A 17530-nucleotide genomic window follows, 5' to 3' on the forward strand; every position below is an offset into this window, starting at 1 on the left:
GTTAGACAGATACTGTGGACCTACCTTCCTCTGTCACCGTGCAGCTGTGAGTCTGTCCTCTGTCCTCCGCAGTGGAGCGGAGAGGAGAGGAGAGGAGAGGAGAGAGGAGGCGGCGCCGGCGGCTGACTGAGGAGACTCAACTGCTTCCACCTCCAGAACCGGAGCACCTCAGTTTGACGTCAGGCTACAAGTGCGGGAACGATTCGGCTTCCGGCTAATACTTTCAGAATAAAAGTCTAAATTGCAACGGTTACGTCTAACGTCTGAAAACATTTGGGTTATTGTAGAAAAAGTAATGTGGTTACTGGATTTTATCCTTGAAAATACTTAAAGGGGACATATCATGCTTGTTTCTCCTTTTTACCATGCCAGACTAGGATTCCTGTAAAGCTTTTCTGCCCTCAGTACAAGTCATTTAGTTCCTTCATTGCCCCATAATGGCGGTCTCAATATCCTCAGTTTAGGCTATTCTGAAGATCTCGTTGAAACGCTCCGTTTCTGGAATGACGTCACAGCCCTTAGTGCTCTGATTGGTCGGTTCTATCAGAGGGGCGGAGGGGGTAGAGCCAGGGGGCAGATTTTGCAGCATGGCAGTATTTACAAAATCGCCATATTGGATAGTGGAAACCCGGAGAGTTTGCTGTTTGCCAAAACTTCACCGTGAGGCATTGATAGCACTAATAAAATGGCAGAGTGTAGGATATGTCCTTTTGTATTGGACCCCGAGTCAGACCCGGACTAACTGACTTCACAGAGGAGGAGCTGCTTTATCAGATTACTTCAATAAATAGAAAGAATCCTTGTGTCGTCACGAAGGTCGAAATCTCGAAGCCAAAAGTCAATGACCTATTTTCAGAGGCATCAAATCTCGTTCTAGGATATCAGAAAAAATACAATATCTCATTTTTTGAAAATTCAGGGGGTGAAAGGTCTTGTTTTCAACTTTATTTTATATGTAAGTATTAAATCACGGATCAGCATATGTCCCCTTTAAAGTCGCATTTTTGCACTTTTAGAGGGCTAAACATACAGTTATTTAAGTTTTCTCCAGTAATTCACTGGTGTTGTAAGGACTATCTGGAAGTTGTAGGGTTTTGTTTTGTTTTGTTTTTCAGGATAAAGGCTCGTTTCCCATCGGTGCTTTTACCCACTGTCTAATGAGGTCTCTTGCCACAGCTGTGTTTGTTTCGAAGCTCATATATGGAGAGCAGAGCTTCTTTTTAACACTATTTTCTTTGTTCAAGACAACTTTTTACGGGATGCAAAGCTAAGATAAGTTTTTTTTTTTCTCTAGTTTCAGGGTGGTCTTGTTTGAAACGTGACAACAAGCAAACTATGTAAACTCAGTTTGCTCAGTAGTTTAGTGAACTAGATTATCAGTTTAGTGTAACTGACAGCCCAGTGCTGTAAAATGTGTCTAATGGTTGTATGTCCTGATTATGTCTTTCTGGTGCTCATCTACCAACTCCAACCTCACCAAGCAGAGCTAACATAACCTCATAGTGTGTCAGTGGCTCGGTAACAGTTTTTTGTCCCTCTCACTGAGCTCACCACCCCATACCAAAAGGTCCTGTGCCCTGAGTTGCTCTTACTTACATAATCAGCATAAATGCGTATGACTGGGATTAGTAAACGCTGTCACACTCTACAGCAGACTGCCATCAGTGTGACAAATGATGTAAATGCCCATTGAGTGTTCAGACTAAAAAAGAGCTGTAAAAGTACAGGCTATTCATAAAATATCTATATACAGCAAATATAAAGCTCTACTAATACCATTCACCACACAATTGGATTTGGATTAATTTGGATTATTTCTCTAAACTTCAAAGTTAGTTTTCAAAGCCCAATGGTAGATCCAACCAGGGATATGTCCGGACTTTTTTCACTAGGGCGGCCACACTGGAGTAGGGGGGGGGGGGGGGGGGGGGGGTATTGAATGTCTGTAGGGGTAGTTGTGTAAACTTTCCCTCTCAGAGGTTGAGGGGACCATCCTGCTGCATTACTTTTATTTTCACTCCCCTTCAATTCCCTCCTTGGTTTCTGAAACCACACATGAACCAGATGGTCCACACCAACTTTAAATGGAGATCATTTAAAGTTGGCGTGGACCATCTGGTGATTTAAAAGCACATTTCAAACTGGAAGCGAAAAGAAATTAGCTCCACACCAGTGGACTCCTGCCAGGGTTCAAACCCAAAACCTGCTACCCTTGGGGTAGTAAGTCTCAGTCAACATCCTCAGTAACTGGACTCAGAATGTGATCTAAGAACAGAAACTTCTTTTGCGTAGATTCTCATGAGAAAGTTTCTGTAAGTATTTTGAAGGCCCACAACCTCCTTTTCCGGTTTCATCTCTGTTTTGTCTGTTTTGATTCAGCCAGATCCTGTCTGATTCTCTGGACTCTGAAGGAGCAGCTGCAGCTGGTTAGGTGGGGGTTTGTGAGGGTTGTGGGGTTCGTTGAGGGCCCACTCTTCCTGTGCCGTCTGCGTTAATCAGACAGGTGTTTGAGCATATCTGTATGTGTTATAATGGTTGTTTTGTGTTAGAAAGTGCGACACCGTTCACATAGAGGAAAAAAAAAACTTAAATAAAGTCACTGTTTTACAAGCACACCGTGATGTCATAAGCAAAACATAGCTGAATTAGCGTAGCTTAGCACTAGGACAAAAAACATCTAGCCTGGCTGCACTGAAACATTTGAAAGCTCGTCCTGATGCCTCTGAAGTTTGCATATAAAGCCTTTATATTACACTTGACAAAATAGTTCAACATTTACAGAATAACTACAGAAGCCCTTAGTGGACACATGTACACTACAGGTCAAAAGTTTTAGGACACCCCAATTTTTCCAGTGTTTTTTACTGAAAATTATGCCATTGCACTCAGACGTCAAAGCATACAAATAAGCAATTGGAGTCAAAAAAGAAATTATGGAAACAAATTTTTTAGACCAAAATGTATTCTAAACTGTTGACTCATCAAAGTAGCCACCTTTGACAGATATAACAGCTGAACACACGCGGCTTTTTTTCTACAATAGAAATCAAATATTCTTCAGAAAGTTCTTCCCATGTCTGTTGCAGAAGTTCCCATAAATGTGTGGCACTTGTGGGTTGCTTTGCTTTCACTCTTCTGTCCATTTCATCCCAAACCAGCTCAATTGGGTTTAAGTCTGGAGACTGTGCTGGCCACTCCATGTTTTCAAGTTTAGTTTAGTTTTTTTCCGAAGGTAGTTCTGGCATAGCTTGGGCTTATGTTTTGGGTCATTATCTTGCTGTAAGATGAACCCCTGACCAACTAGATGCATACCAGAGGGTATTGCATGGCGCTGCAGGATGCTGTGGTAGCTGTTTTGGTTCAGGGTGCCTCTCACTCTGAACAAGTCACCAACCCTGGATCCAGCAAAACAACCCCAGACCATCACACTTCCTCCTCCATGTTTGACAGTTGAAGCCACACACTGTGGAAGCATCCTTTCACCTACTCTACGCCATACAAAGATCCTGCGTGATGAACCGAAGATTTTGATTTTTGATTCATCAGTCCGTAATACCTTTTTCCAGTCTTCAGTAGTCCAATGGCGGTGTTTCTTGGCCCAGGCAAGCCTCTTTGTCTTATTCCGACGTCTTAGCAATGGTTTTCTTGCTGCAACTTGTCTAGTCAAACCCGCAGCCCGAAGTCTTCTCTCCACAGTTGAAACAGAGACTTGCTCACAACGACCACTATTAAGCTGTGCTTGAAGCTGTTGTCCTGTGAGCCGCCTATCACGCAAACTGTTGATTCTTAGAATTTTGTCCTCTGATTCAGTTGTGGCTTTGGGTCTGCCAGACCTCTTCCTGTCAGAGTTTGCCCCAATTTCTGACTTCCTTTTGATGGTGAATGAAACTGTACCCACTGACACCTTGACTTTCTTTGCAATTTCTCTGTAGGAAAGACCTACATTTTTCAGTGTTATGATGGTCTGTCTCTCTTCCACTGTTAATTGCCTTTTTCTTGCCATTTCTGTAGCAACACACTACTTTCTGCTGTACAATACTGTTCAACTGATGCTCACGAGGGTATGGTACCACATTGTGTTCAAACACTGCTTTTATGCTGACAGAGGGGCTTGTTAGTAATCGAGCAAACTTGGAACACCTGTAGGAATTAGTAGCACCAGCTTTTAAAGGCTTGGTCACCACTTACCGTTGCTGCAGGACAGCTATCAATTGTTAACCCATTTTGTGTTATTGTTCTGAAATGTACTTTGTTTTTCAGTTTGGGGTAACCTTCCTTTTTATTTTACCCTCTGGTAGTTCACCACTTACCACTATTGTATTATTTCAAGCTACTGATTGGACTTGAGTGACTTGAATTGGAATAAATAACTGGAAAATTTGGGGTGCTCTAAAACTTTTCACCTGTAGTGTATATACAAAATATATCTTAAATCTCAAAATTTCCTTTGAGATACAATAACAACCACAATTTTCCTCATACAACAGATTTATACATCTTAAGATATTAAAGCTTAAGACAATAGGATAGATTCCTGACTATCTAAAAAATTTAAAAAATAAAAACATCCTCCATGTGTCATGTAACCAATGCTACGAGAATAAAGTTGGAACATTACAAGAAAAAAGTCCTACTGTCAGGAAAAAGTTGAGAGAAACAAGAATAAAGTCATAACGTCCAGGAGAGTAAGTCACAATGGTACAAGAAAACAATCGTAATGTCAGGAGAAAAAGTCATGAGCTACTAGAATCATCATATCCATAAAGAAGAAAAGTTGTCACTTATGTTGCAACCAAAAAAAAAGTCATGCAAATAGTCTCTCTGTCTTTTGTCTCACCATTAGAGAGAAGTAAACCCTGAGAAGTCTGATGCAACAATCACATTTTTCAAGCTCTTTATATTTTTAACTTATTAATTGAAATACTTAGCACAAAGTCAATTTAGGTGACAGATGGTTCTTTGTGTTGAATATAAAGTTAAAAATTCTTACGTTCAGGTGTTTTGGTCGTAGCAGAGTTTGTGGTTTTAATTTAACCACTATGTTTTGTTTTGTTTTTTTTCTAGTGGAGGGCTGCGTTTGAAAAACCTGTACCACAGTCTTTAATAGCTGTAGACAATTTTGACTTTTAGAGCCCCAAAAAAGAGCTTGATACATAACAAGCTTCGATAAGTTGTGAGCTGTGCATTAGCCTTTGTGTATGAGAGCATGTTACTCCCACTTGTTCTTGTGCACCTTACACCACTGTCAGATCAGCAGATACATCTTTGTGTCTGAGGAAACGGCACAGCTCTACTCCACGAGGAAACGTAAGTAGATTCTGTTGTTCTGTCTTCTCAGCATGGTGTTCATTATTTCTCATTGTTTAAATTAAAGTAAAAACACATTGTTATTCAGGGGGTTTGGTATTTCTGGAGCTGCTGTTGAGTCTTAAAATGGAATGAATGTGAATGTGTGTGTGTGAACCAAAGTTTGGCTGAAGCATAGCTGCTCTGGTCTGGGTCACAAAAGTAGAGATTACATGTGCAAAAATATAAATAGCTGTTTTTATTGTGCCTTGGAATAGAAAACCAAAAATGGGTTGTTCTTGAGCATAAAAAAAGAGGTCTGAGCGTGTGTGTTTTTATCGATTTTCCTGAAATTACTGGAGGTATTTTTGGTCCTGGGCCGAAGCGTATCTGTAAAATGTTCCATTGTCAGACGATATCAGCCTGGGCAGCAGAAATAGGATTTTATCTCCAAAGTGTGGTTTCTAAAATGTTTACAGGCAATTTGAAGATTATATTTAGGTCCAGATTGGGCCAGCTGACACAAAAAGGCTTCATTGTAGCAGAGCCTCACTAACTTTTCAGAGCAGGTAGAAACAGCTTAATACTGCTTTTGTTTTCTTTGTTTCATCCAGAACATTATTGTGATTACAAAAGTGGCATTTAACTTCATTCTGTGAGCGTGGATTAAAATCTTGATAGGCTCATTCTGTTTTGGAAAAAAACACAATGTAAATCATAGCAAAGACAAACAGCCTCACTGTTTAGTCAAATGTCAATTGTTTCCATTGAAGCTGGAAATTATTCTTTGGTTTGGGATATTTCTGCTCCTGATCTGGTTCGCAGAGAAGTCATTTAATGTTTTAATGTGAAGAGACACAATTTCTATTGTTGGATGCAGATATGATCTCAAATGTTGATGCATGTAAAGAGGAATTCTTCGACAAACATCATCCCGAGCCGACTTCCTGACAGAATAACAGAAATAATCATGACCTGAAATGACTGTAGTGGCTGAGCACTTATCACTGGAATGTTCTTTATTTAATTTGAGCCTCTTAATCTACAGAAAACAAGATGTTCGTCAGTTAAAGAAGCAAGTGGAGTCACTGACCCTGTGTTGATCTGTAGGAAAGCCTTTAAGATGTTTGGATTTTGTTAAATAGGCATTGACGTAATTCATATGTTGTGCTTTTTGTTGTTTTTTTCTTAAAAGGTGGTTAATAATTTGTGTGATTCTATGATTACACAAATTACATCTTTTTGCAAGTGTTTCTGACGGTTTAGAAAGTCTTTTACTTTTTAGACACAAGTGCAACATAACCCACAGAGATCCAACACCTTCAAAACCTTTCAGATCTTACGAGACTTTCGTTCAGTCTAACAGAGTGACACTAAGGGAAAAAGCCAAATATGCTAAGGTGAAGCATTGCTGTTTGACATTTTTGTAAGACAAGGGGAGTAGTTTAACGAGTCCATTTTTACAAAATTGACTTCTTTGAATTCGGCTGCTTTTCTTTTTGCATATTATCCCCATGAAATTCTCTGAACAATTTGACATAGAAGAATGAACCCCGAACTCTTTGGGGATAATTTTTCCACTGAGGCAACCAGCAGGGTTTTTTTTCCTTTCACTACTGATATTTGACAGGACAGATTGATAGTAGTTTTGGGAAACACATATTCACAAAACCCGCAGGAAATGTCAAAACTTTCCCTAAAGATTCCTGTGACGCTAACAAATGCTAGAAATTAACACATATGATCAAACCGGGTGAAGCTCACAATTTTTCCATTAGGGCTGCCTTATTTAATGCTTATAGGTGCTAATAATACTGTTACACATCTGCAAGAGATTGAGATTAAAGCACTAAATATATCATGATAAAAACATCATGTTAGCATTGTGGTTCTGAACGTGTGAGCACTCACACGTTCATGACGTTCGCATTTGTGGTCGATTGATTTGATGTACAAAGTTTCCAGAAGGCTAGTGACTGTTTGCTGGTTTGCGCTTCACTTTACTTCACCACCTTTTGTGCTGCTAAACCAGATATGTGATTAAGCTTTTGTTGTAACTCAACTTATTTAAACATTTGAAAGATTTTTTATCAGCTTTTGTCTTTGGTGTCACTCCCTTCTTCATAATCGACAAAACCTCATCAACACTGTTCTCCAGTCAGCGTCTCTTCAAAATAACAAAGTAGATAACAGTCAGAATTTTATAACTATATTTCCTAAGAGAGTTATGCGTAACTTCATTTCAAATAACCTTGCATGATGTTTTTCTTTGTTGGGGAAACCAGTCAGGCTGGTTGCTGTCGGCCTTCGTCAGTCATGTTCACCCCTGCCTTCAGAGTGACTCACAGGATTGTTCCGCTATCTGCTTACGCTGCAATACCTCATTTGGTAAAAAGCGCAGAAGCACAGCCTGATTATTTACCCCATTCAGCTATTTCTGTCCTCCTAAGCTTCTTTTTTGTGGTCTGTAATTACAAAGTTAAAAGAGAAAGCAATAAAAATCATATTTTAACAAGAACACAGGCTGAGCAAAGACTTGGCTGCTGTCTACATTTAAAGTTTTATGTCTTGTTGGAAAACAATCAGTAGTGCCCACAGGGAACTGGAACTGGAGACAAAACACGTTAAAGAGGGAATTAATTACATCTCTTTAAAGTCTTTTAACTGAAGCAGATGGTCTCTTAAACCTGGAATGATTCATCAGTTCATTGAAAGGTGGAATGTTTTCCAAGAACTCCACAGTTTGCTTGTTTGACTGATTTAAAATTTAAAACTCACAGATTTAGACTGAGTTCCCTACAAAGAAGAAACGTTCAAATGCATTCAGACATTTTCTGCTGTGTCAGGATTGGTATCAGTGTATGATTGAAAACAGTCAGTAATTGGTCAAGCCATGTTTATCAGGTTAAGATAGTAATACTGTCATACACAAATAGTCACATGCACAAGTCTATAAGAGAGGATTTAATTTGAAATAAAGCTCCTTTGATGAATTTCTGTCTAAACTTGAAGTGATGACCCTTTATGACCTACAAAAAAGAATATATTTTTTATAGTCCAAAACCATCAAGAGGGGTTAGGTGTCAGACAAAAGGATTGTAGTACAAGTAACGGATCATTTTTTCCACTTTCAACAGTCACTCATAGTGAGTTTGACTTTTAAAGACAGCACAGACATTTAATCAAAACAGTGCTAACACATTATATGCGTTTTAAAGAGGGGCTATTATACATATTTTCAGGCTTCATCCTGTCCCCTAGATACCACTCTTGCATAGCTACAACTGACTTAGAGCTTTTTGTGCATATGTCTTTGAAAATAGCTACTGTCTCTTTAAGAGCTCCCCTCCAGTGGGCCCACTTTCCTCTGATTGACTAGGTCTCCTGAAATCTCTTTTTCTGTAAAGTTTCAAGATAAAAGTAGGAAAATGTTGCGGATGTTTTGAACCTTGAATCAGAATGTTAGGAAATGAAGAATAAAAAAAAATCGCACTCAGTGATGTCACAAATTGGTCTAATCTAGTGTCCCTCTCACTGTGTTCATGTATGACATTTTGATTACGCCGTCTGGAGCAGCCTGCAGTCTCTTTATGGGACATCATCACGCCTCAGATTTTGAAACTTTATTTAGTGTTAGCATCCAACATTTCAATGTAGCACCACATTTTAATGCACATTCAAGAGATGTGGTGCCAATTTATGAGTTTTGTTTTAATTAAAAAACACTCATAAACTCATCAACATTTCTGTAACTTTAATGTCATTTAAGTCTTCATTTATTTTTCTATCTGAGTTTTAGCTTGTTGCTACTTGTTGGATAAGGGTTTCTCCGTAGGGTCTGAGTTTTGGTTCGAGGGGGGAAAGACCGCGGTGGACTCTTTTTATTTTATGTGGCAGCTGTGTGTTTCTGCTCCGTTGTCCACTGTGGATGTGGGCTGAGATGTAGTTATGTAGCCAGGAAGCTGAGGTTTTCACACTCTGTCTCTGAAGTTTGTCTACCTGTAGCAAAACTTAATCTCTTTGGGCCTCAACTGTTCAGGTTCAGTCAGAATGAATCAAATGAAAGTCAGCGTGTCCCTCTGAGAAAGGAAACTGAAGGAGACTAAAACCTCACAGGAAGACAAATTTAAGATTGTCATTTAAAAGTTTTTCTTTGAATTTATATCCATGTTCTGCATGTTTTAGTGTTTTAATTACAGGCCGACGTGTATGATCACTTTTAATCTTTGTTCTGAACTCCTACAAATATTTTCCATCAGTCGTCACATAACCGTTTCATGCGAAAACCAAAATCTGCTGATTTTAATCTCACCTAGCATCTTTAATTCAGTTCAAACACTTTTTGTAACTTCAAAACCCTTACAAGAGTTGTTTCAACCAAATTGTCCAGTTAATTCCCCTTGTAAAGTTTTCTTCTCAAGCAAAGGAAAATGTGAAAACTTGAATTCCTCTTGTAGAAGGAATTATCTAGAAGTAAAAAGCAGCACCTGTTCAACGGAAGAGCAAGAAGCTGGAGAAAGGAGGCTGTGAGGGCGGATTGTGACTTCCTGTTGTGGCTTTGTTGTCTCCAGTCATAATCTGCAAACATCATGAAGACAAAGTGTGGGTGCTTCTCGCTGAATATCTCATCTAGGCAAAAAGCATGTTACAGCTTGCCTGTGTAAAGCAGAAGAACCTTGCTCATAGAAACTACAAACTTTGTCTAAGGTAAGGTTCTTAGGGTGGTCAGTTCTTTACCTGTTGGAGAGGCAAAGATAGTTTTGTTGTCTGTAGTGAAACTATGTTTTTTGGTATTATCTATGATAAATGAGATGACATCGAGCAGAGATTTGAGGCCTGGGGTTATAAATACTGGAAGGTCAGAGGTCAAAGACTGGGTTAAATTTGCAAATTCATGAAAAATGTATCCTGATTTTTAATGAAGGTTTCCATTCTGTCTTTCTTCTCTCAACATTCAGGGCTAGAAGCAAAACTCCAGCTCCCCTCTCCCTGGTCTCATCATGTCCACTGACCCGGCTATCGAGCTGCCATTTTACTACGGCAGCATCAGTCGCTCGGATGCCGAGCAGCATCTGAAGCTGGCTGGGATGGATGACGGCCTTTTCTTACTGCGGCAGTGTCTGCGCAGTCTGGGAGGCTACGTCCTGTCCGTTGTGTGGAACCTGGAGTTCCACCATTACCCCATAGAGAAGCAGCTCAACGGGACGTACTGCATCGCAGGAGGGAAGCCTCACTGTGGGCCAGCAGAGCTCTGTGAGTTTTACAGCAAAGACCCTGACGGGCTGGTGTGTGTTCTGAGGAAGCCATGTCTGCGATCCCCAGACACGCCGATAAAGCCTGGTGTGTTTGACAACCTCAGAGAAAACATGCTGAGGGAGTACGTGAAACAGACCTGGAATCTGGAGGTGAGAATGGCTGCTCCTGAGGATTAGTTACTTCAGCTTCTTCAACTCATGATCTGTAAAAGTAAAAAAGAAGGTACTTAAGTAACAGAGGGTTTTATAAAATTGGTTATATTTACTCAAGAAGCCTTCCCTTGTCATATTGTGACTTTATTAAAGAAAGTCGAACAGATTTTACACAAAACACACTGTTTATTTATGGGCTAAAGACATGTCACACTTTAATAATAGGCTTCTAGATCTTTAAAAAGTTAAAGTGGTTTTACTACATATCAAATAGCTTCGATCAGGAACCAACATTTCTTGCTACTGTTTTTAGTTTGCTATTCTTTGGAAGTACAACATAGGAGAACACTGTTCAAAGAAAAAAAAAAACAAAGCTGAAGAAAAAAAAGGACCAGCCCTACTTAAAAGTCTACAGCTAGAGATGTATATGTCTGGTCATACATTGCATCTGAACTGTAGCATAGGCACACTTGTTTGTCACTACTACCATAATGCTTAACACTCCACCACATGGATGGAAACTGTTGGTATCTTTGTGCAGTGTGGTTTGGCAGTATTTTGATCCAGAAAATGTAGATAAGTTTTACGTTATTCGTTTGGATAAATTAGAAAATAACCACTCGGCAGGTGAGAGATATTTACCTGTTGTAAGGACAAAAGGCTACTGGTGCTAGCTCTGCTAGTGTTAGCCACACTGAGCAGGTCTGTCTTCAATTTGACTGTCTTTTTTGTGTTTTTACTTTTAGACTTCTCTGACCAAATTGAAACACTTGTTAAAATAATTACAAAATAATGTTCTTTGAAACATCCCAAGATTAAATAAGTAAATGGTTTAATGAGCTTGGACATCATAATAAAACACTGTGGCGCTCCAGGCAGTCTCTGGTCAAATAAAAAGAGAGGAAACAGATGAGTTGTTTTGTTACTGTCATTGTAAAAATCTGTAATTAAACTTTGACTGTTAGGACTATGGTTTTGATGAGAATGCTTCAATTACATCAAAAATATAATTACTGATAGAAAAGCGTGTGCCTTAAGTATTAAAACTGCGATAATGTTTTCAAATTTCAACGCTTGATAGTATCAGTGATATCCACCTGATTTTGGTTTTAGTTTTTTTTTTTTAACCACCAAAGAGACTTAAAAGGATTTTGAAAACAGAGCACAAATTTAAAGGTATGCTGTATTCATCAGAGGGTCTCATCATTAGTGTAACTGTGCATATTATACATGTCTCTTCTCTGCTCAGGGCGAGGCCATGGAGCAGGCCATCATCAGTCAGGCTCCTCAGCTGGAAAAACTGATCGCCACTACAGCGCACGAGAAAATGGGCTGGTATCACGGTAAAATCAACCGCCAGGAGGGAGAGAGGAGACTTTACTCTGGAGTACAACCAGACGGCAAGTTTCTGTGAGTCACCAAACCTGGAATTTTCTTATCCATTTCTTCTTCACCTGGTCCCACATCTTAAACACGCTGTTTTTATGCTCTTTTTTCCTCAGAATAAGAGACAAAGAGGTGTCTGGTACTTTTGCTCTCTCCATGATGTACGGGAAAACTGTGTACCACTATCAGATCCTTCAAGACAAATCAGGGAAGTACTTCATGCCAGAGGGGACCAAGTTTGACACAATCTGGCAGGTAGGAGGAACCTTGACCATAAGTAACATTTATCAGTCAGGGAATCTTGGATGTGGGGATGTACAGTTGGAAGCAGGGAGTGGGAATTTCTGACTTATTAGCTTTTATTGCAGAAAATGAAGACTGGAATCTGTCAGGTATAGAACTCTAGATTCATATAACTGAATGTAAGACAAAAGGCATATCAAATGCAACATAATAAAATACAAAATGGTACAACAAGCTTCAGATGACGCAGAGCGGGTTGAAAAAGTGTTACTTTGGGTGGCAAGGAAAGGAGGACCAACAAGCAGACGTGAGGAGTTATTAACAAAAGTTTAAAAAGTTAAAAAGGCAACAAAACTTACTTTGAAAAAGGCCAAGGACACTGAATCCAAATAAGTCCAGCAGAAACCACAAGCAAACCAAAGCACGCACACAAGAACTACAAGATTTACAGATGGCGTGACACTTGTTAACGAGCAACAGGTGAAGCTTATGAGGTGCAATCAAAGTGGAGGAAACACACAGTGAAGTCAGAAAGTTGAATAAGACATGAAATATAAGGAGTAAGAACTTCAAAATAAAACAGGAAGCACTATAAACACATGTTCACACACACACACACACACACACACACACGCACACACACACACACACACACACACACACACACACACACACACACACACACACACAAGAAGCTCAAGAACATAGGAGAAAATAATGACAATTCTCAGTGACAAGAAATGATAACTGAATAATAGATTACAATGCAAGAAAGGCTTAACACAAACACATAAGTTACACAACTTAAGTATCATAAGAGGAGCACCTATCATTAGATACTTAAGGTGAATGGGACTTGACTTACTTTCCTTGTTTTCTCCTGCTCTAACGCTCACTGTTTCTCCTGCCCTCTGTAGCTGGTTGAGTACCTCAGGATGAAAGCTGATGGTTTGGTGACTGTCCTTGGAGAGGCCTGTCTCAACGGCAAGCCTGATGAAAGTACTGGACACCCTGTTTACGTTATAAGACATTTAAACATTATGAAACTTCTGCATTGGGTCTCTAGTTTATATCCCTTGTGATGCCACACTCTAATTTGTACCTAAATCTCTTTTTTTGCCCGAATCTCTCAGAGAAGCCTGCTCCTCCTGCCACAGTGAGTATCATCCTATTCCTGCTGCATTTTAACTTCTTCTATTTTCCTGTCTGAGAGATTCTTCTTTTGTGTAACTATTCCAGAGGCGGCAAAATGGATACTCACCGCCACCTAAAGGTCAGTCCTATGAAGTGCAACTATCTCAGGCAACTCCACAATTCTGGCTCCTTTATATCTGCACTCTTATTGGTTTTAAAAGTACCGATTCTTTTTGTTTTTAACAGATGACATGAAGTTACCCTAATTTTTATTTTATTTTATTTTCATCTTTTTTTTTTTCCTCCTGATAAATCTATAATTGATTTTGCACTGTTAGTGTAACTTTAATTTTTAAAGCATTCATGGGCCTGGCTCTAAGCTAAATATCAAAGCTACTGACACCGTATGAGCAGGCCCACAGCCTTAGATCCTCATGTGGGCGTCTCCTGATTATTCCACAGTTGATGCTTAAAATTTAAGTAGTCTGTGCTTCTCTACTTAAAACTCACCGTTATGTACTTACTTTTATGTGATGTTGTCTTCTTCCTAAGTTCTCACTTAAATTCATTGTTTTCACTCAATAAATCATACCAACATATTTAGAAATCGATTTGTACTCTGTGTTTCTAGCTCTAGCTCTGCCAATGGACTGCGATGGATTCAACCCATATCACAACCCCAATGAAGTGAGGAAGTTTAACATCAAGAGAAGTCAGCTGCTGATTGATGAGGTGGAGCTTGGCTCAGGGAACTTTGGCTGTGTGAAGAAAGGAGTGTTCAAGACTGAATCGTGAGGACTGAAACATTATAAAACCAACAATTGACTGTTCTTTCCTTCTGAAAAACAAAGAGTTTAAACCTAAAGGTTTGTTTATTTCCTCTCAGGGGCCAGGTAGATGTCGCTATTAAAGTGCTAAAGAGTGAAAATGAGAACCTGGTGAAGGAGGAGATGATGAGGGAGGCAGAGATCATGCACCAGCTGGATAACCCTTACATCGTCCGCATGCTGGGTCTATGTAACGCTGAAAGCCTGATGCTGGTCATGGAGATGGCTTCTGCTGGACCTCTCCACAAGTTTCTCTCCACCAATAAGTAAGTTTGATAACAGAAAACCTTAAATCAATTTGTCATCAAATTAAATCATTTTACAAAGTGTTTCTGACTTATTAGCTTTTATCGCAGGAAATGAAGTCTGGAATCTGTCAGGTGTAGAACTCTAGATTCATATATATATATATATATATATATATATATATATATATATATATATATATATATATATATATATATATATATATAGAGAGAGAGAGAGAGAGAGAGAGAGAGAGAGAGAGAGAGAGAGAGAGAGAGAGAGAGAGATAGTATCTAGATATAAGATTAAGTTATCATTTGAAAAAAATGAAAACTTGGGCTTTTTCAGTGCGGTAAAAATCCCAAATTAAAGACAAGTTTGAGTCAATACATTTTCTCTACAGGAACACTGTAACAGTGGAGAACATTGTTGAACTGATGCACCAAGTCTCACTGGGGATGAAGTACCTTGAAGAGAAGAACTTTGTGCACAGAGACTTAGCAGCTCGTAATGTCCTGCTGGTCAGCCAAAAGTTTGCCAAGATCAGTGACTTTGGGCTCTCCAAGGCGCTGGGAGCAGATGACAACTATTACAAGGTAGGTAAATACCAAGGCAGACATACAGCATGTATTTCCCAGAGTTACAAATATGCAGAGAAGATAGATGGGGCGATGGGATCATAGGTATTTTATTTTGTGCAAATAGACAGTGTGCCTTATACAGATTGCTTTCCAGAGAATTGTTGCTCTCATCCTGCACAGATTATGACTGAAGGTATCACCTGCTCTGCAATTTAACACTCCTCTGATTGCTTTTATTTTTGTTTACTGGCCATCATACGTACATATGGCCCTACGTTTAAAAAAAAAAGTATAATTCACCCATCCAGGATTTATTTATTTAATAATAATAATAATAATAAAAATAATAATAATAATAATAATAATAATAATAATAATAATAATAATTATTATTATTATTATTATTATTATTATTATTATTATTATTATTATTATTATTATTTTATTTTATTATTTTATTATTAATATACTTCACAGTGAGTGAACTTATCTCTAAATTTCCTCCACAAAATGACTTTTGAAAATGTGATGCTTGAGAAAATAAATTAAGATAATAATAAAAAAAAAAATGGAAAGAAAACAGAGGAGAAACGCACTTAAATAGCTGGAGACCAAAGACGTAAAGAACTGAGTGTTGTTATCATCACCTCTGTTTTGTGCAGGCTCGTTCTTCAGGTAAATGGCCGTTGAAGTGGTACGCTCCAGAATGCATCAAATTCTACAAATTCTCCAGTAAAAGTGACGTGTGGAGTTTTGGGGTCACCATGTGGGAGGCCTTTTCTTATGGAGGGAAGCCTTACAAGGTACTAAACACTTCTGCACAGCTCCATATCTTCAGGGTTGACCCCCAATGTGAAAATTTAACACAGCTCTATGTCTGACCTGGTTATGTAGAAAATGAAAGGAACAGATGTCACACGCTATATTGATGAAGGGAACCGACTGGAGTGTCCACCAGCATGTCCGGAAAAGATGTATACATTGATGATGGAATGCTGGACGTACAAGTAAGAAACTGTTTGTCATGTAAAATTCAAACACAGTGGCATATTTAGGGCGAGAGATTAATGTGAAGGGCACGTGCTAAGCTGTCCCCCTGAGTGTAATGTCACAGATCAGTGGCGATGTGCAAAAATAGTCAAGTGCCCTCCATAACTGCAGCTGATTTGACTCCCCTCCCCTCCTCTCTCATCAGATATGAGGATCGTCCTGACTTCAAGAAGGTCGAGGAGTCCATGAGGTCTTACCATTACTCTCTATCCAACAAGGCCAAGGCTGAGGAAGCTGCGGCCGCTGCTAAGCCCGTTAAATAGACAGAAAACAAGGCACTTTCTGTCCCAGTGCTGCACAAAGCATCCTTTCAAGCCCCCATTAAACAACCAAAACAAAGAGCTTTTTATGAATGCTGCAAACTGACCAGCTTCAGCTACAGAACCAATACAGCTGAGCAGGCCTCAGAGACAATAAATGTGCATTTGTAAATTAGACTTCAGTGTGTTGGCCATGTGAGGAGGGTCTGTGTCTGTCAGTCGAGGTTTGAATGTCGACGTTGATGACGTCTTTACATTGATAAGAAATGTTATTTTGTATTCAGGAATTTGGGAATACAACGTGAGTATGAGCAAGTTGATATTTCATTGTACATACCAAAACATTGTAGTAGTTCTTTGTTTCTCTTTGTGTCAAACTATGTATAAAAGAAAAAGTGATAAAATTGTGTTCTTATATTCTGTTCTTCAGCAATTGTTATAATTCAGCGTTCCTTTACCCCTATCACTATATTTACTAATCGCACACAATCTCACAGATGTTCATTCCCTAAAAGCCTTCAGTTAAATATTGGCAGTTTTCTAATTGTCTGAAAAGATTTTTTAAAATGTTTTTTGGTTTTGCTTTTATTAGTTTAGTTTTGTTTTTATAGCAATAAGTTAATGAATTATTAGTAGTCTACTGTAAATTAAAGTACTTTAAAGTGGGTGTTGAAATGCAGCTTGTTAAAAGACTGTTCTCATCTTTAAAGTTTAAAAACTCTTAATGTTTGAATCTGAGTATTATGTCTGGTTTCACTGTCAGTAATCCAAACATGATGTAAGTTGGTTTATTATGACACCCGGTATTATAAAATAAATGCGGTCAGCCAGTCTGGTCACTTAGCACAGTCTGTATCACAGGCAACATTTCTGAGCTCCCCGGCTACACTGGCCGGAAACTGCTAATTGCTTTTCAAAATAAGAGCGACCAGGTTTTTTTTTTTTTTTTTTTGTGAGAATTTCAGAATCAGAAACACATTATTGGTCCTTAAGGGGAAAGCAAAAATACTAGACCAGGCTCCTGTAGGGGCGCACAGTGTGACATTAGGAAAAAAAAACACCCGAGCATATAAGCATAATAAACCATAAAGACAAAACTCAAAGACTTT

General features: G+C 38.9%; 2 protein-coding genes across 3 annotated transcripts in view; one reads left to right on the plus strand and one right to left on the minus strand.

Annotated features, from left to right (window-relative positions):
* The window catches only part of adamts10 (ADAM metallopeptidase with thrombospondin type 1 motif, 10), a 61982-nt gene extending 49159 nt beyond the window's left edge, over positions 1-12823 (minus strand). The window contains exons 1-2 of one of the 2 annotated variants that reach the window (XM_074668210.1): positions 12683-12823; positions 10679-10744 (exon numbers count right to left, since the gene is read on the minus strand). The gene's annotated coding sequence lies outside the window, so the exon portion shown is untranslated. Of the gene's footprint in view, positions 1-24; positions 153-10678; positions 10745-12682 lie in introns of those variants that run through there. The other variant, XM_074668209.1, reaches the window with a different exon arrangement.
* zap70 (zeta chain of T cell receptor associated protein kinase 70) lies at positions 5261-16793 on the plus strand. The gene is made up of 13 exons (XM_074668211.1): positions 5261-5307; positions 10245-10691; positions 11944-12104; positions 12197-12335; positions 13241-13322; positions 13457-13479; positions 13563-13596; positions 14089-14248; positions 14344-14550; positions 14934-15126; positions 15774-15914; positions 16006-16118; positions 16307-16793. Exons 2-13 carry the CDS (start codon positions 10287-10289, stop codon positions 16422-16424), a joined length of 1776 nt encoding a protein of 591 aa, XP_074524312.1. The 5' UTR covers positions 5261-5307; positions 10245-10286; the 3' UTR covers positions 16425-16793.
* Positions 16794-17530: the final 737 nt, after the last annotated feature.

Source organism: Halichoeres trimaculatus, unplaced genomic scaffold (genome assembly GCF_033239565.1).
Source record: "Halichoeres trimaculatus isolate MK-OKI-2021-1 unplaced genomic scaffold, fHalTri1.1 fHalTri1_scaffold_4, whole genome shotgun sequence".
NCBI classification, from domain to species: domain Eukaryota; kingdom Metazoa; phylum Chordata; class Actinopteri; order Labriformes; family Labridae; genus Halichoeres; species Halichoeres trimaculatus.

Bases quoted from the DNA above. Each gene is read 5' to 3' on its own strand.
- zap70 (XM_074668211.1), top strand. From the start codon at position 10,287: ATGTCCACTGACCCGGCTATCGAGCTGCCATTTTACTACGGCAGCATC. The intron at 10,692-11,943 runs GTGAGAATGGCT...TTCTCTGCTCAG, and splicing joins AACAGACCTGGAATCTGGAG to GGCGAGGCCATGGAGCAGGC. The intron at 12,336-13,240 runs GTAGGAGGAACC...TGCCCTCTGTAG, and splicing joins AGTTTGACACAATCTGGCAG to CTGGTTGAGTACCTCAGGAT.